Source organism: Alternaria hordeiaustralica (assembly GCF_023758085.1).
Source record: "Alternaria hordeiaustralica strain BMP 2776 chromosome Unknown scaffold_1, whole genome shotgun sequence".
NCBI classification, from domain to species: domain Eukaryota; kingdom Fungi; phylum Ascomycota; class Dothideomycetes; order Pleosporales; family Pleosporaceae; genus Alternaria; species Alternaria hordeiaustralica.
In genome coordinates, this window is record NW_026056773.1 from 2,673,814 (window position 1) to 2,692,229 (window position 18,416).

Genomic DNA, 18,416 nt, shown 5'->3' on the forward strand with positions numbered 1-18,416 from the left:
GGGAGACGTGGGTCCGCAAAAGGCGATGCCGGCGAAGTGTTGGTCGAGGTTTGCTGCACGGGGAAATTCGGAAAAGGGCTGGTTTGTACAGGCCATGGGGGCGTGGTGCAGTCATATGGTGTTGGCGCGAACATTTGACCTGTGATCGCGTGGGTGTGGCCTCGTGCCGAGCACGCGGATGTGACTCCGAAGTTTTCCCGATAGCGGATTGGAGTTGCGGTGTGGAGCTGGTAGTCGCCAGCCATGTGTTGGTGATTTGATGGTGTCTCGGCAAGCGAGGTCCGGTGAGGAAATGTGCTGGACTATCTGCTATGTTTAAAGATCGTCGCCTGGGAGGTAGCCGCGGTAGCCAGAGATAACGATTTTGTGTGCTCTTGACCGCCGAAGTCGACTCCACGTTATATACCGCCTGTTCTGCATCATGGCATCTGCACGAGCTCGCCGATGAAAAGACTCACCGCGCCGGTACACTTGCCCGTGCACCGCCCCTCAACCTGTGCATTTGCGTGCCTCGACACTGACAGACCCGGATATTCCAAAAAGATAGAAAAACAACCTCCCCACGGGTCCTGTCATCATACATCACTCTTACACCTCATGCCACCGTACCTGCGGGCCCACACGCCCTCTGCCAGCGGTACAACCAACAGCACACCGCACATCGTGACCAGGTCCCACGCAATTCTGCGACACTAGCTTGATGACGGCGCGCTGTTGGTGAGGTTGATCGCTGGTTGGTTGCGGGGGCGCGACGTGCCGTTTGGCACCCGTGGGTAAGATGGGCGTCGGATTGTGGGTGAACCGTGGGCGGCAGACCGAGATCGCCGACTAGTCAAGTTTGGCATTGAGATCCAGGGTCCATGACAGATCTCAACGCATCTAGATCTGAACGCCTTAGTGCGCAGCATGAACCATCGCGGAGAACAGCATCAAAAGCAACTTGCGAACTGAGAGTTGTTATAGAAACAGCGGAGATGCAGGAGACACGTGCTGATCCTTTCATCTCAGGTACCAAGATCTGAGCTCGCTTCTCGCCGAGCCGTACCGGGTGGCCTCCCAGCCAGAACATAGCTGTGAGCTAGTATTCAGGAGGCTGTGTATGGAGCTGAGCGGACGAGCGCATCAGGGTGACTCCGTGAACACATCGTGCCTTCCTCAAAATTTCATGTGCCGAGGTCAACTTGTCGTACCTTGGGCGAACCAGCAAAAAGCATCGTGGATGTTGACGACCTTCTAGATCAGCAGTGCAGGTCTGGTGACGCACTCTATCCATAAAATTTGATATACATGTACTTGAAGAGGTTGAAGATGAACTACTACACTGCCTCAATGTGTTGACTGCGTAACAACCTCGGTAGATGAGCGCGGCACAGCTAGGCTCAAGCCAACCAAGAAGCAACGAGCACGGCAGTTATTCTGTCAACACCGTGTTGATCTATGACATGCGTACCTTCATCACAACCAAAATTCACTTCCTTAGTGAGTCTTCGTCTTCGCCCTTCTCTCTAACTCCATAGCCCCAATAATCGCGCAACCAACTCCACTCCCGTCTTCTGCGCTGGTAATCGTAATCGGGCCATCTCCTCCACAGTCCTTTTCCTTCCATCCCAGCACTTCACCCAGTGCCTTAGCCCATCTCCTCTTAAATTTTGGATGCTTGTTTGCCACACTCCCGTCGGCAGCTACATGACCCTTCTCGATACTTTCCATGGTGCAGATGGCAGCTACACCACAGGCACACAGTCGCGCACCACGCACAGCGATCATCTCAGCTAGTCTACGCGAGAGCTCGATCTCGACGTCTGTGGGCTGGATCGAGAGTGTAGAGTGGAAGAGTTCACGTGTTTTGGTGAACTTGGGCGACTCGTCGTCTTCTATCTGAGATAGGAAGCCTGTATCGATACTGTATGGCTCACGCAGCTTTTGTAGTCCCTGGTCTGAGGCTTGACTGAAAACGAGACTGCGATCGAGGAGATCTACCAGTATGAGACGAAAGATCTCGCCTAGGTACAGGCCAGCGGAGAGCTTCTCGAAAGTCTGCTCTCCAGGTCGCGGGCTCTCTGCGTCGATCTGCTCGTCGTACTTTGTGAGGGGAAGCACACGCTTGGCTTGATCGAAGGCGCCATATTCGCAATTGATCGCCATTTTCTCTTCACCCTTCGTTGCGCCGTTGTGGGATGATGCATCTGTGATTCTGTCGTCGTTGGAGTCCAGTTTTCCAATTCTTGAGAGGCTGGCCATGAAGGCTGCATTGCAACCAGTACCAAAGATAGCACCAACAATCGTTTCGGGGTCGTTGTAGGCGGAGGCCACCATGGCACCGACGGTATCGTTGATGACGCAAATCAATTCGACCGGCAGCTTCCTTTCTTGCAGCTTCTCTCGTAATTGCTTCGCGGCGTCCTGACCTTCTACGCCCTTGATGTCGAAACCCTTGGTCCATGTCTGCAGGACTGCATGGTCGATACGTTTCTGTGTCGCTGGGTAACTGAATGTGAAACCCAATGGCATGGGCTTCTCCACGGTGTATTGTCGATCTAGTTGGTGGTCCTGGATGAATGCCGCCACTTTTTCCGTAACGAAGTTCCAGAGACTATCGGCATCGCCGGTCTTCATCTCCTCCGGTAGCTTGTATTGCTCTTGCTCCATGCTGTGTTTCCCATCTCCTTCTTTCCCGCCTTCATCTCCATGCAAATCTACTTTACACACTCTCAAGTTTGTGCCACCAAGATCAATAGTCAATATCGTACCCTTCTCTTTTCCCGAAGGCAAATTATGCACCCAGGTGATGTTCATAGGGATGCCCTCTTGCTTGTCTTTGGTAAGGCCTTCTTCCAACTCTTCTCTGAAGCGGCTGACGATTTCCTTCAGTTTAGAACCGGAGATCCAAAACTGTTTGTCGAGCCGTGCGAGTTCATCGTCCAGACTTTGTGGTAGATCGGCCATCCTCTCGAGTTCAGAGCGTTGGCGCCATGATGTATTCGCCTCCTCGTCTATGCGCCGGCCTGCAGAAGTAGACATAACGAAGATTCAGTATTTCAGAATATGGGAAAGGTGATGAGAATATCCTCAAAAGTATACAGACGTGCTGTCTAGAAGCGAAGCGTATGTACAGGTTGTTTTGAATTATTTTCATGTTCATATTTACAGCGCTCGACATGATGACATCACACGGCGCTTGCCACGGTCCTGACTCCCAATTCAGGCATTTATCGCAAGTGTAGCGGATCTTATCGTTCCAGGAGGCCTTCTTTCGTGTAAATGACGTGCGTCTGGCATAGCAGAGTGGGAGCCGCGTGGGTGCCGCGTGGGTACTGCTAAAGCCTCGGGCCGAGAACCGCCGTGCGTCTTTGTTGTTGAGTGGGCCGTGGGTTAGGGGCTTGAGAAAGGCCAGAAAAGCAAGCGAGAGGTATGCGAAAATAGATAAAATTCTAATGGTATGACTGATGTGTTCGCGCTTTCTTTATGCAGCGCCCGTGGTATCGACCGAATCCTTTACTCCGTCTAATGCATAATGTACCGTCTTGTGATTATTGTAATCAAACAAAGGAAATAGAGGAAGCTGTGAGTTCAGCAAACGAATGTTTCGACAATAGTCGTATGGCGGGCCGCCTTGTGCAACGAGGTAACAAGACTTCCGAGTTGGCTGCGCAGTAGCTGTGGTTTACGCAGCGCACTTCTGCCCGAACATGCCATGCTCGATTGTAGCGTGGTTTGTTCGGACGGTTACGGGTGCGTCTTGTGTCGCTAGATGCTCCTTCCCCTCCTTTGCCGCGGCTCTTGTGTTGAGCAGACTAAGGTAAGTCTGCCACCCAATGGCAATGACACCACCAAATATGCTTCTGTATTCTATCGGGATGTACGTGAAGCTGAATGCCGTGACCATGGGCCAGACTTTGCAACTGTTGATCCAGCTTGTTGGCACTGTGTTCTTGATGCGTTCGACGATTTCGGGTAACGTAGCGCCGGATAGAAGCGACTGCATGCCGAAGAAGTAGGAGTTGAATAATGGTGTGAAAAACGCCTGGTTTATGAAGACCTGTTGGACAATGAGCAAGCGTTCGAAGAGGATACAGTAGAGGCACATACCTTGGTCGAGAGCGACAGGATCTTGGAGCTGTAGTTGAAGTTGTTTGACAGCCACATGAACCACTTGAACGATGGGATAGAGCTGACTCCTCCAATTATCAGGGCTCGCCCTGTTCGGGCCCAGTCACGGCCGTCGCTCCATTCTTGAACCCAGCCCTTATCGTCCGCATCCTCTGCCACTTTATGGGTTTCCTCGGGCGCAATGGTCTGCGCAACGAGGTCGCCGATAAAGTATATGACGAGCGAAGATATGAGTTGTGTCCTGTATGGCCTCCTTTGTTGTGCGCGACCGTATGCGCGGAAGGGTCCGACGATGGGCTGGAGCCAAAGCCAGCTTGGCCCAGGAATCGTCTGCGCATTCTCCGCGACCCTGCCTGCTGTGTTTGGCCCCGAGACATGTGGCCTGCGGACGACATTCGAGGGGTGGACGTTGATGCGTGCGCGTTCGAAGGTGCCGGGATTGCTGTTCCGAGGGGAAGGGGCGTTCGGAATGCGCCTCAAGCCGACACGGGTAAAGGCGCAGGAAGGAGCGATCATGATGGCGGTTTGTGAGCTCTCATGAGGTTGGAGAAGAACTTAAGGGGGCAGGTGAAAGTGAGGCATGTTGTGATGTTTTAAGACTTGTCAATCTCCGCAGAGGCCCAGACACGGTTGTCCGAGTGTCGGCGGCGAAATGATGAGATTCAGGGTCCTGTTGCGCAAATAGCCGGCTTAGTCAACCATGGCATTTGACCTGGCCCGGGTGTCCCAACACAGCCAGGTACACGCCGTGACATGCGCACTGGGGTTACCGGACCATCACACACGTGGCACAGCTGACGTCTCTGCGCCAGTCACCGTCACTACAACTGGCTCCGTCTCTTTGCGTCTGGAAGCCACTCCTGAAACACTCTCCTGAGGCCCTGCCAGTCACCGTCGATGGTCTCGCGCTTCTCGTCATCCACGAACTCCGCATTGTTCATCCCACCGAAATCAATGGCCCAAGCGTTCATCTCTTCGTCAATGAGAATATTCATCGGGTGGACATCGCCCCACACAAGGCCGTGAGCGTGGAGCTCCCGCACGATGGCTGTGAGTTGTTCTTCCCACTGTTTATGCGACTCTCGTCTGTCCTGAAGGCCAGCACTTCGCAAGTGGGTCCCCATGCTGGATGAAGTGATCAGTGTCATCAACATGCCGATGGTAGCCTCGCCCGACACCACCACACCCTGCAGTCTAGGCACTCTGAGCCGAGCTGCCAGACCGACTTCGTCGATGCGTCTGAGTACACGGAGCTCACGCTCGAATTCTGCCTCACGGAGCTCCATTCGCGGTTTGAAGTAAAGCGGGACACCCTCTGCCGTTACTACTCGGCCCTGAATCGCATCGAGATTCTTCCCCTCATTTGCTGTGCGCGCTATCCAAACGTTGCGCGCCTCGAAGTGACGTAGTGTTTTGCATGGTCCAGGCAAGTCCGCGGTGCGCATAGGGGAGGTGAAGAAAGCTGGCGTGTACGCGCACTGGTCTTCTCCCACGATCCGTACATCCTCGTCACTGTCTCCTTCGATGAGCTCTAGATCATAAGTAGGCGAGTGGAGAAAGGCTTCAAGGCTAAGGTCCTGGAGTGACGTCCGCGGAGCCAAGCTCTCAAGAAGAGACTGGCAGTGTTGATGCATTAGGTCGAAAAGTGGCTTGTCTCTCGTCTTGCTCCGCAAACGCCCTTTCCGAAGCTCCATCTCTTGTAGCAGCTTTTTACCAAAAATTGTGTCCTTCACTTGCGCGACATCGGCTTTGACGACGAATCGTGCGTGGCCGCGCAGCACTGTAATTTGACATGTATCTTCAATAGCAAAACCTGAGGGACCCATGCTGATGTGATAATCTTGATCCATGGTGGACTATCTCAGCGCGTACGAAAAGTCCGCGTGTAGAGTTAATGTCTAAAGTGTCAGTCGCGAAGTATTGCAATTCAGGCAGCCACCTAGCCAGGTACGCGAGGTTTCTCACATCACGTGTTTGGGCCACCTAGGCAGAACCAGATCCGTCACATATGAGCTGTTCACATTCTCTTCTGACAAACGTGGAGACACCGGAACAAGGAATAGAGCAACTGTAGGCAAAGAGAGCAGCGAGACCGGTAAAGCCGAAAAGGCATCAAGTCCAATTCGTCGTGAGGATTATGTATTTACATAAGAATCGAATGCAGCGACGCTCAAGCCGCTTATTGCATGAGGCAAAGCCTACTAAACACTAACAAAAGTCTACCAAAAAGAAGTCCATCATTAACCACACACAAAGACACCAGCATCACGTTTTTGGTGTCCTGATAACGCCCGCAACTCAGACGAGCGCTTACAAGCACTGGGAGTACCAGTCATTCTGCTTGACGCACTTGCAGCCTGAAGCGCAGCTGGTAGCACCAGTGTAGCCCTGGCCACCGCACTGGCCGTACTTCTGAGCGGTAGCACCGCCGGCAGTAGGAGCAGGCTTAGCAACAGTGGCGAGAGTGGTCTTGGCTGTGGTAGTGGGGGCAGCGACCTTGGTAGTAGTAGGGGTAGCGACCTTGGTAGTAGTAGGGGCAGCAGCCTTGGTGGTGGTAGCAGCGGGTGCGGCGACCTTGGTGGTGGTAGGCTTAGCAGGGGCAGCAGGAACAGCAGGGGCAGCAGCACCGGCACCGTTCCAGAGCTTCGGGCCCGGGATGGGGTAGCTGGAGTATGAGCCGTAGAGGTTGAAGTGGACACCAGCGTCCTGAGCGCTGAGGTGACCAGGGATAGCAACACCTGCGGGCAGAGCAGTAGTGCCAGAGCCACCGACCTTGACGTGAATGCACTCCTGGTAGAATTGCGCACCACCAATGCGATCACCCTCGTGGAGAGCAATGATCTCGGGGCGGATGATGTACTCGCCAGGTGCAACCTTGGGCAGAGTGAACTTGTGCTGTCCTGGCTTGCCAGTGTATGAGCCCTTGATAAGCTTGTCAACAGCCCATGATTTGCCATCGTAGCCGTCCTCGGCAATCTTTGTCCATGACATGGAAGAACCAGCCTTGGACATGTAGACAGTGATGGGTCCCATGTGGGATGGGTCGATGATGTCGTCGCTAGCGTCAGCGTTGTTGTGGTGCCATTCAACCTGGAGAAATTCGTTAGTGCTTGTTATATTCAGAAGGTATCATAGAGATACTCACAGCAATCTCATCACCACCGTTGACAGCAACGGACTTGGAAGCCTTGATGCCGGCTACGTTGCACTCCATAGACTTGGAGGTGACATCAACGATGGGGTTGTTGTTGGGAGGAGAGTCAATGTATCCACCAGCAACATTTCCGAGACCCTGGGTCTTTCCGTTGACAGAAATGCTGTAAACAGTGGTGTGGGCGCTAGCAGCACCAGCAAGAGCGAGAGCGAAGATTGAGGCCTTCATTTTGGAGTAGGAACTTTGAAGTGTTGGTTGGGTGGGTAGTGGAGTAATTGTTCTTGTAAAGAGGGACTGTCTGAAGAGAACGACGAAGTAAAGATCGAAGAATTCAAAGACTGGAAAAGAACGTGTAGAGAACGAGTGTGTTGAGCGTCAAGCGTACCCCTTGAACAAAGGCAGACATTGTGGGCTTTATACTTGCTGAATCCTTCCATACACGGAATCACTGTCCCAAGACATCGCCATCTCGCTTGCTGATTACATGTCAGTTCAGTGCTCCGCCTAAAACAGCCACCAGGAACGTGGCGGCGGTTAGACGTGCAGGCAAACATGCAATACCATCGTATTCTACGGGAGACCAGTGCTTAGAAGGGGCTAGAGCCGCCGTTAGAAGCAGCTGGGGCCGTTGGGCGGAAGCTGACGTGACAGGTGAACGTATAGCTATACCGTATGGGGCATGCAGGATCCAAGAGGCGGTGTTGCGACACTGTGCTTCCCCTGTGACGATCGGTTCTAGGTGCAGCATCTTGGGTTCTTGATTCAAGAAACATGAAACACGAGCGAGGACATCCCTTCGGATGATCTAGCGAAAATCCTTCTAGAGCGATCGAAGCCCGAGAGCCTCGGTATCGTCTTGCGAGAAGGCTCCTGACAACGAGAAAAGGCCGCTATACGGCGTTATGTACTTGACATGCAGTCGCTGTGACTTCACGTCTCGGGCCTGGAAACACGTGGAGCAAGCATGGAATATTTCCAGCGACCCTCATCTCGGTTCAGTGTCTAGAACGCCATATCCGGCCGCCCAGAACAGTACTGAAAAGCGGCGTCAAGATGTTCCGTCATGCCGCAGGCGCCCACGAAGAGTGGAAATGAGCGAGGGAGCACGCGTCGCGTTGTCGAGGGATGTCCAATTTTTCAAGAGACGAAAGCACCAGAAGTTCGCCGGTGAATCTAATGTGTACGCATCAGTAGCCGTCGTGCAGAACGATCATAGTGACTGTTGTGACGATGCTGTACTGGAGTCGTTATGATCAGTTGGAGGGATTGTGCTGATCCTTGGTTGCTGCACGAGCCAACAGCACTTTCCGAGCCCGCGGCTCAGTGCCTTGGCGTTCACAAATCAACCCCGAGGACGGGTTGATCGGTCCGCCCAGAACATAAGTATCCAATACATACAGCAGGTTGTGTGTTTCATGACAACTACTTCATGCAAGCCTCAGGGCCAAATCAAGATGAGCGCTGGCTGAGCAGGAATGTGCTCCCTCTTCCTGGACGTTCAGATCCGACGCGCACCTTGATGCACACCAGATGGTGCAAGAAATGGAGAAGGGGGCATCACGACTAGTTAGGGGGTGTTGATGTTACTATTCATTGTTCGAATTATCACCGTGTACTGCGTGGGGTCGCGATAGATATCGTGGATGACATCTAGCCATGATTGTGCCAGGTCACTGAGAGCTCTGCACGGAAGCAGCCCAGCAAGATCTTAGCCACCGTCAAACCGCTCTTCACAGCTTACCAGACCATACACTTTCAATGAATTGGCTCTCCTTCCTTTCTTGTCGAGCGAGCTTCTGGTGGAGATATCACTCAACAACTTCAGGCCCAGTACAAGTAGGCTCGAAGGCCAGGGGTTCTGACTCCAGGGAAGCGTTGAGCGGCAAACGGGGACCGCTAAACATCAATGTGATGGGGCAATGTAAGCCATGCGATGTGTCCGAGGACGAGAAGCAACTCCTGACGTATGGGCAAGGACGCAGCGCGGCGCTTTGTAGATGGAATTGCGGTACGGCGAAAGCCGCGATAACTGACATAACGCATTCCGACACATAGGGGAACAAAAATGAAAGCAAGCGCGAGCGACGCGAATGCCGTCTTTGAAGGAATCTTCGGCTGTGAGAAGAGATAACCTCAGGAGGTTGGGAGGGAGAGCGCGGCCAGATGCGGCTGCGCGCCTTGGCAAAAAGTGACACCTGAGAAAACAATGCCCATGCTACCTTGTAGCCAACGTGGTTCCCCCGACACCAGACGAACGGGACACTCCGACATCACGAGGGCATAGTCCTCATATCTAGAATTCAAGCACGGCTAGTACCGCAAGGTGTTGTCTTCGGCGGAAGGTCTCCCCAAATACTCCTTTTCTCCAGCCAGCAGCAGCTCAACCTGAGCATCTTTACAGACCTGTGCTTTGCTTCTAAGAGCTTCTTGAACAGCGAAAGCCGATCTCTTCTGGTTACATGCAGAAACAGATTTCCAGTTGCAGCAAGCGCACAATGATACTTCCATGTACCATGCTCTCACAGCACGTTCAGCCAGGAACATCGGGCATCGTTTCCGTCGACTTGACATCCATCTACGGAGCTTGTACACATGGGAACTAAGGCTTATCAAGCTTAACCAATGGTGTTGCATCATACCTACCTTGCCCATGGATCATCGAAATCCCGCCGAAAAGTAGGTGAGCCGATTGTTACAGTCTAAGGAGGGTGTAGTCGGAAGAGCTTACGGTCTGGGGCATTGTTCCGGGGTCTTGGGAGACTTCGAGCAGGCCAGGTTCCCGGGAAATGATAACGGCAAATATTAAGATTGACCGAGTAAATTTTCCGAGGCTGAAGTACGCGGGGAGACGAGAAATGCCAATGCACGCGACTAGAAGAGGTAAGCCCATGCTCTTCTCATTGGTGAGGTAATTTGATTTCTCCGTAGTGGTCCTACACATGTCAGGTGTTCGCGTTAGCACCACTTGCCACGAGAGGATTGCCACTACAATAGAAACATGTGGATGATCATTCGGAATCTAGGGACGGATCGCGCTTGACGAAGCTCATAATATATGAAGGTCCACTACAAATATCACCACCGTCTAAAGTCGAGTAACAATGCCATGGGGGATACCTGTTAGGAGGACGCAATTTGGCAAGTACAAAAGGTCAAACGGTCCGCACGAAGAGATGGATTCCAGAACAGCAGGGAACTTTCGAAACCAACGCCCAGCCGCCAAACATCCACCATGAAGGTCGTTTCTCTCATCCTTGGCGCCCTCGCCTCCGTTGGCTTCGCGCAACAAGCCACGCTCTGCAAGGACTACGAATACTTCTCCAGCAACGGCTACCAGCTTAACAACAACATCTGGGGCCGCAGCTTCGCCACCTCGGGCTCGCAGTGCACCTACGTCGATAGCGTGTCAGCCACTGGCGCCAAATGGCACACCAAATGGACATGGGCCGGCGGAAAGGACAACGTCAAGTCCTACGTCTACTCCGGACGACAGATCACCAAGAAGAAGGTGAACCAGTACACCAACCTGGCGACGGAGGCCTACTGGGTCTACGACACCACCAACCAGCGCAGCAACGTCGCATACGACCTGTTCACTGCTGCGGACATCAACCACGACACGTCCAGCGGTGACTACGAGCTCATGGTCTGGCTCGCCAGATACGACGTCTGGCCCATCGGTACCTCGCAGGGTATGGTCACTGTTGCTGGCCGATCCTGGGAACTCTTCTACGGCCCCAACGGCGCCATGAAGGTCTACAGCTTCGTGCCCCCTGTTGGCCAGCCCATCTACAACTTCAAGGCCGACCTCAAGGAGTTCTTCACCTACCTCACCAACAACAAGGGCTACCCTGCTTCCAGCCAGAACCTCATTAGTAAGTTTCTCAGTGCTACTACCATGGCAATGCGTATGCTAACCTCCATCGTAGCTTACCAATTCGGTACCGAGGCCTTCACTGGTGGACCTGCTACGTTCACCGTGAACCAGTGGTCCGCTAACGCTTGGTAAATTGTCGTTCGCAACGATCATAGTAGTGGTGCGAGACACGCGCGATCGTCTGGAAGCCTGGAGCAGTTGCGTCTATTTGGGACTGGAATTGCAACCTTTCTGTACATACTTACACACTTTGGTTCTCAAAGCGTATATATGAATGAACATTTACATTTGCAACGAAATTTTAACATCGAAAAGCGAAGATCCTGATATGCATCAGGGTAAGAGGCTGCTGACTTCTACAAGAACGAAGCCAGGCCTATGACACCAGCCATAACGGCCCAACCCAGACTTCCCATCGTAGTCTTGAGCGCATTGCCTGTGAACGGCTGCGGCGCACTGCCATTGCCGTTCATGCCTTGCCCTGCAACAGCGATCGTGCTTGCACTCTTCTCCGTTAACTGGCCATCGCCACCCCTCAATTGCCCTCCTCCACTGATACTCGATGGATCTCCTGAAGAGCCCTGCACACACCCCATCGTGCCGTTGGCACGAAACATGCGGTCAGCAACACCCTTCCACACCTCCGTTACATCGGAGATCATCTTGCCCGTAAACCACATCCTGCAATCTGCGGCTTCATACATGAACTCTAACGGCGTACCGCTCGCATCGTTCTGTCTCAGGTTGTCTTTGAGATTGACGCCGCCGGCGATCTGTCCGCCATTGTATGCAGATCGCTTGAAGAGTTGGGTTGCGAAAGCGGTTTTGCCAAGATCCGTTTCGTCCCAGGCTTTTCGTTGCTCGGGTGAGCCCAGAAAATAGACGGACTGCATACGGACTTGGATGTCGTCCCAGGCGAAAACTTGGGCGCCTTTTGTACCACCAACTCCTTGCATCGGGCCGGGCCTTGGTCGTCCGCCAACGGCGATCGTGCGTACTGCGCCTTGGTTCTTGAGTAGTTCGGAGATGATCGCGCAGGTTGAGGAACACATGCCGTCGTGTAGCATGACCATGTCTTGGGCTTGGAAGGGCTGCGGTGTGCTGGTTTCGTTGGCATTGTCGTTGTAGCCAATTACTGAAAAGCCCTGGTATGTTGTGCTGACGCTGTCCGAAAAGTTGTACCGCAGCGTCGTGGTGAAAGAATCGTTATTGATCTGCTCGGGACCAAAGAGTTGGTCCCACCCACTCATGGCCTTGTTGTTGACATCGAGGATATGCTGATAGTTGAATCCGCTTGTGAGGGCAAAGATATCGGCTTGTGTGGTGGCCCGACCAAACACCTCCATGAAGGCGGTTTGGTTCGATTGGACAAAGGTTTTGTTGGCGAGGAAGTCTTGGGTTATCTTTCCAGCAGAGTTCAAAGCATCATTCGCGCGGAAGCGCGTGCCTCCGAATGGCTCCGCGACCGCCTGTGGGTATACTTGCTTGAAAGTATCGTAACCCAGAATCGCATTGCCTCCACCGTTGCCTCGTAAATCGAAGATCATCTTCGTTTTACCCGCTTTCTGCGACATCCTTATGAAATCTCGCATCGTGTTCTGAAAGCTTTGAGCATCAGGAGATTCGTAAGAGGGGATACTGAGAATGGCGACATTCTGTATTGGTTAGATAAATAAAAGTAAAAGTGTGTGTGTGGCCTACCTCGTATCCTGAGCCATTGAGATAATATCCTCCAACAGCGAGATTGCGGTTGATCAGCTCAGCTTTAGGGTATCCAATATGTGAGGGAGTCGGTGTGGCCACGGGAGGTGCAGTTCTTGTGGAATTGCTTGTCGGAGAAGGAGCAGGAGCAGGAGCAGCCCGCTTCGGCCCAGTGCAAAACTTCTGGAAGAAAGCTTTGCCGCTATCAACACCAGTAAAGTTCCCAACTACAACAGCGACATTCATCTGGGACCAGGTAGTGCCATTTGCAAACTCAAGGGTTGTGTTGGGGCCTTGATACTGGCCACTTCTGAAGCTTCCAAGAAAGGTAGTGCCAGATGCGAGCAGAGCCTGCGAAGGAAAGAGGGCGTTCCATCGCGTGTCAGCGTCGTGAAAATCGGAACTAGCAGATACATTTGCGAGATAGTCCTGAGCGCCCATGCCGTTGATCACCTTGATAGACGATGGTTTGAAGGAAGAATCGGTGTTGGCTTTGATGACATCCCTGTAAGTGAATATCTCTGGGAGCGCTGTACCGTCTGAAGAGACAGAGACCAGTTCTGACCCAGGAGGTCTCTGAAACTGCATCGCTGAAGCAAGGATGTCAGGTTGATAGGCGAAGTGGTTGTCGTACGCCTTCGTGAACGTGTTGAGCATCTTCAACTGGAATTCGTACTCGTTTTTGAAGGTGCCGTCCGCTACCTGCTTTTGCATAGTGTCCAGCTCGCCCATGATGTCGAGAGGCTCTTCGGTGTAGTCTTTTGGTGGGTTCTTGAGGTATGCAATGTTCGATTGCCACTTGACCATGAGCTTGAGGTCGTCGATCAATTTGACATTGCCTTCCATGTCGAGAGGTACGGACTGCAGACATTGCACTCCTAATTCCGCGGGCACGATGGGTCGGGCTCCCGAGGGTAATGCTGCGATGGCCATGCTGACAACCGCGCAAGGTTCCTGTCCAGAAGAAGCTGATGCTGAGCTAGAAGAACTCGAGGCTTCTGTAGAGCTTGCAGTAACGGTACTGTTTTCAGCTGCTGCCATCATCAAGTCCACGTCTGCCTGTGTCATGACCTCGTTCATATCGAGATCTGGGTACTCCGGAACTCCATACATCCATGGGTGTGGATTCGCAGTAGACAGGCCGCAAAGAGCGCCTAGGAGCGCAATAGAGGAGCGCATCCTGATACGAGAAAGATCGTCGAGTGTGATGGTAAATTGTAGGCGCCTGGTTCTACGCTTCACAGGAAACTCCGAAGCTTAGCCGTTGATAAGATTAGGTATTATAAAGAGCGATCCAGCGCTGGTAGTAAAGTCAAGCTGGGAACAAGAAACGAAAACAGGAAGAACGAGGCCTCCACGGCGGGACCGACGAAAGGAGGATGGAGCTCGCGTATCGCAGCCATGTCCAGATGCCCATATATGAGGCACATGGTGCATTTGATATCGTACGGCAATGCTAAGGAAATTTGGCCTAGGGCGTAGCAGCATTGCCGCGTTATCGAAACGTCTCGGTCTTACCAAGCAGTATGGTCGGGGAAGTCGAAACGCTGCCTTTTGCCATGCCTGACAAAATTACAGCACCAGCATACCAGAGCGAAGTTCTGGAACCACAGTGAACTTGAACTCTCAATGACAGAGCACTATGTTAATGTCTATGGCCATTATTCTCGCATGGAAGATGCACGACTTCGTTATGCAGAGTATGCGGCGATGGTGGTGGAGGTGGACGGGCCAGGTACGCGAAACTAACACGAAACATCAACGAGCTGATGTGCTAAGCCTGACTCAGCCTAGCCTGAGCATACAATGTCTCGAGTGTTGTAATGCGAACTCCGTTGCGAACACCCTGAATTAGTCACATATACCTCGGGCAGACATCCTTGTGGCCATTTGGATGGCAATGGGGGTCGAGCCATGTTTCCAGGTATTGCGTCTTGTGTGTGACTATGCTGCGCCACCAGATAGAATATAGATCTGAGGCCCTAGGCCGCCTCCGCATCGTCCTGATACTGGACTTCCCGATCCCATGCTTCAACTTTCGTGTACGGGCTTCTGAGCCAATCATTCAACTCATGGAGAAACAGTTTGCTGTTCTCTCGGCCTAAGTGTTCCGCCAACAGGTTCTCCGCGTGCCCATTACTGGCCTTTATGTCGACCATCTTCAAGATGGAAACGATGTACGATAACAGAAACTCAGCATTGCTGCTCGTCGTTGCCGCAGCAGAGGACGAGCCCGCCGGATCAGCGCGTAGAAAGGTGAAGACGCGGAGTTCGCGACGAATCCAAGTGCGTGCTTTTGACTGCATCTCAGGAGAGTTTGCGATCACTTGGGGAGATAGGTCGCGATATCCCGAGTAGCGATTGCTGCCGATGTGTAGCGAGTATAGCTGCCTTCTGTACACTTCTCTGCGTCTGCGCAGCGCAACATCCTCGATAGGTGGTGAATATGGACGACGCGGACCACGGGGTCTACTAGGAAGCCCATAGGGCGCGAAGAGGGAGCCCGGTCGATCAGTTCGGCTATGGTGTGCGTTTGAGTCGGCGGGTGGTTGGCTGCGAGGAACAGCATAGCTTTTGTAGTCGGTCGGAGAGCGCCAGTCGTACTGCACGGCGATGACTCGTGCTTTACCTGCATTTATCATCAGAGACGCTCTATAGTATCAAAGGGGACTACTTACATAGCGGGCAAGTCGACCGTTGCTGCAACCACGACACCAGACATACAAAGTCAAATGTGTAATGGTTGCATGGGGACGTGATGGCCCTCTCTGTTACCGAAGAGAGACATATTACGCACGTATCGTGTGAGTCGCCTTGGGTCGAGCCGGCCGTGCTTCCTGGCATGCGCTTCTTGGTGTCGTGGGGGTTGAGGAATAGCAAGTGGCTTGGATGATGAGCTCATGGCGTCCGAAGTGAGCTTGGGCCAACCAAAAGTGTCGCGACTCGACGCAAACGCAGCCTGTCCGCTCAACATTCACCCTTCCACTCGCTGCACGTGTCCAAAGGTGTGCAATTCATCGCGGACCTCCTAGCGCCCACTGCTGCGTAGTTTTCGCGCTGGATGCTCCTCGCCGCTACCCGACGCATCACATCGCACTCTGTTCGACGCTCCGTACCAGACATGCTAGCAACCTCAACCAGGCCGGCCGTCGCAGGGCCAAACGGAAAGGCGACATACCACACCGTCACTGCGCTCAAAAGGTGGTCATGCGACGACAAAGAGCTGCCTGCCGTATCCGAGGTCAAGGCAATTCACATCTACGACTTCGACAACACCTGTAGGTCCATCGCGACTTCCTCTACATCCGAGGCTGACTTTCCTAGTATTCGCAAGCCCTCTACCCAACAAGCAGCTATGGAACAGCGCGACGATCGGCCAGCTGGGCTCGCCCGACATATTTCTCAACGGCGGCTGGTGGCACGACTCGGGCATTCTGGCAGCGACCGGCGAAGGCATTGAGAAGGAGGAGCCGCGCGCATGGCAAGGCTGGTGGAACGAGCAAATCGTCGAGCTCGTCGAATCTTCCATGGCCCAGAAGGATGCGCTCAGTGTGCTGCTGACTGGCAGAGGAGAATCCGACTTTGCCGACCTCGTCAAGCGCATGGTCCGCAGCAAGCGATTAGACTTCGACATGGTCTGCCTGAAGCCCGCGATAGGTCCCGCAGGCCAGAAGTTCAGGAACACCATGGACTTCAAGCAAGAGCTGCTCAAGGACATCGTCTACACATACAAGGACGCCGAGAAGCTGAACATCTACGAGGACCGCGTGAAGCATACCAAGGCCTTCCGCGACTTCTTCTTCCAGTTCAACGAGGACTTGCTCAGGGCGCAAAACCAGGCGTCGCGCCGACCCATCACTACTGAAGTCATACAGGTCCCAGAGAATGCCACACAACTCGATCCCGTCGCCGAAATCGCCGAAATACAGAAGTTGATCAACGCGCACAACATACAAGTCAAGTCGGGCAGCGCCCCGCCTGGCACGCCGCCTTATCAGATCAAGAAGACCGTCTTCTACACCGGCTACATGATTCCCTCCGACGTAACCGAGAAGTTGACCTCCCTCGTCTCCTTACCTCAGGGCGCTCCGAGAGACGACATTCGATATCTCGCGAACAGCATACTCATCACACCGAAACCGTGCCCGAAGAGCATACTGGACAAGGTTGGCGGTATAGGTGCCAGGGTCAGGTGGAAGGTGACAGCCATCTCCTGCTTTGAGAACAAGCTCTGGGCTGCGAGAGTGGAAGCCGTACCCAAGGGAACAAAGTTTTACAGTGAGAACCCTGTACCGACGGTAGTCCTGGCTATTCGCAAGAATGGCCGGCCAGCAGATGCTGCGCGTATCGTGAACTGGCATCCCGTACCTCAGGATCAGGCATTCGAGTTTGACAGTGTTGTAGGCGAGAAGCAGATGTTGCGTATCGAGGAAGAGACAGCGAACGAGAGCGAGTATGAGAGTTACTTCCCCAACAAATCTCATCGCAAGGAGGACCAGAATGGTCGCAACGACAATTACCGGCCAAACCACGGCCGAGGAGGCAGGGACAGAGATGACCGGCAAGGCGGTTACCGTGGTGGCAACCGAGATCGCGGTCGTGGTAACAACAGAAACAACAACTATGGATCAAGAGGAGGTGCTCGCGGCGGCCATCGTGGAGATCGTGGTGGAGGTGGAGGTGGCGGCGGCGGTGGCGGCGGCGGTCGGGGACGTGGCCGTGGTGGAGGTGGACAGTATCGAAGTTTGGATGATGTCGACAACGGCTATGGAAACCGAAGCCATGACAACAACCCAGATGCTTTCTACTAAACCCAAGCTGTCGGACATGCGTCTCGCGGGTCTGTTGAAGCTGTCAGGCTCACCAACCGAACAGAGCATCAAGAACCAACTCGACAGGTTTACATTTCGCGGGCGTTTCGGGTGGCGCCATCTGACTCTTTGTTGTTAAGCTGAACTTCACACCGTTTTGATCCGCTACTGTAGTATGTTTTGTGAATAAGATACCCGATTTCTTCGCAAACAGATGTGGCGCACACAACCTTCCTTCGCCATGGACGTTGCTTTTTAGTAATGTCTCCTTCTCGCTCTTTTTCCATTTCTTTGTGAGTCTTTATGCTCTCTTCTTGAGGTTTTGCAAATGAGGAGGTGTCGGGGAAGCGGGTCCTGCGCAACCGGGATTGGGTCGAAGCATCGCATAAAGGGCCAACGCTCACACCGAGAGTGTTGTCTCGAATCAGGATATGCTCAATAATGCATAAGTATACTGTTTCTGTCTCCGAACTGATGCGCTCAACGATTTTATTTGGTATTCACCACTTACGGTGCAGAACATGTCGCCCGGAAGGGTTGTATATCGATTTCTATACGGTCTCTCGATTGGTCGGCACTCGGAACAATGACAAAGGCGATCAACTCAAGAAAGGATCATGTTTCTACAAACATCCTATATCGCCATGGCACGAGCTTCCGAAATGGCCGAGGGCAAGGCTGGCAATCGGCGATGACATTTCATCAACACCTCCCCCCAGGAACATTAGGCCAGTCAGCCCACCGCCAACACGACACGCCAGAC

General features: G+C 53.2%; 7 protein-coding genes across 7 annotated transcripts; 2 read left to right on the forward strand and 5 right to left on the reverse strand.

Moving 5' to 3' along the window:
- Positions 1–1,476: 1,476 nt before the first annotated feature.
- On the reverse strand, positions 1,477–3,021 carry J4E84_000835 (uncharacterized protein; the record flags this gene model as incomplete). The annotated part of the gene is made up of 1 exon (XM_049383470.1): positions 1,477–3,021. One exon carries the CDS (start codon positions 3,019–3,021, stop codon positions 1,477–1,479), a length of 1,545 nt encoding a protein of 514 aa, XP_049248988.1.
- A 643-nt stretch (positions 3,022–3,664) lies between these two features.
- Positions 3,665–4,626, reverse strand: J4E84_000836 (uncharacterized protein; the record flags this gene model as incomplete). The annotated part of the gene is made up of 2 exons (XM_049383471.1): positions 3,665–4,039; positions 4,090–4,626. The coding sequence occupies 2 exons, from the start codon at positions 4,624–4,626 to the stop codon at positions 3,665–3,667; spliced, it is 912 nt and encodes a 303-aa protein (XP_049248989.1).
- A 305-nt stretch (positions 4,627–4,931) lies between these two features.
- Positions 4,932–5,960, reverse strand: J4E84_000837 (uncharacterized protein; the record flags this gene model as incomplete). The annotated part of the gene is made up of 1 exon (XM_049383472.1): positions 4,932–5,960. The coding sequence occupies one exon, from the start codon at positions 5,958–5,960 to the stop codon at positions 4,932–4,934; it is 1,029 nt and encodes a 342-aa protein (XP_049248990.1).
- Positions 5,961–6,420: 460 nt separating this feature from the next.
- Positions 6,421–7,492, reverse strand: J4E84_000838 (uncharacterized protein; the record flags this gene model as incomplete). The annotated part of the gene is made up of 2 exons (XM_049383473.1): positions 6,421–7,200; positions 7,256–7,492. 2 exons carry the CDS (start codon positions 7,490–7,492, stop codon positions 6,421–6,423), a joined length of 1,017 nt encoding a protein of 338 aa, XP_049248991.1.
- A 3,004-nt stretch (positions 7,493–10,496) lies between these two features.
- On the forward strand, positions 10,497–11,273 carry J4E84_000839 (uncharacterized protein; the record flags this gene model as incomplete). The annotated part of the gene is made up of 2 exons (XM_049383474.1): positions 10,497–11,139; positions 11,194–11,273. The coding sequence occupies 2 exons, from the start codon at positions 10,497–10,499 to the stop codon at positions 11,271–11,273; spliced, it is 723 nt and encodes a 240-aa protein (XP_049248992.1).
- Positions 11,274–11,497: 224 nt separating this feature from the next.
- Positions 11,498–14,021, reverse strand: J4E84_000840 (uncharacterized protein; the record flags this gene model as incomplete). Its single annotated transcript, XM_049383475.1, has 2 exons — positions 11,498–12,796; positions 12,843–14,021. The coding sequence occupies 2 exons, from the start codon at positions 14,019–14,021 to the stop codon at positions 11,498–11,500; spliced, it is 2,478 nt and encodes an 825-aa protein (XP_049248993.1).
- A 1,942-nt stretch (positions 14,022–15,963) lies between these two features.
- J4E84_000841 (uncharacterized protein) lies at positions 15,964–17,653 on the forward strand (the record flags this gene model as incomplete). Its single annotated transcript, XM_049383476.1, has 2 exons — positions 15,964–16,120; positions 16,167–17,653. The coding sequence occupies 2 exons, from the start codon at positions 15,964–15,966 to the stop codon at positions 17,651–17,653; spliced, it is 1,644 nt and encodes a 547-aa protein (XP_049248994.1).
- Positions 17,654–18,416: the final 763 nt, after the last annotated feature.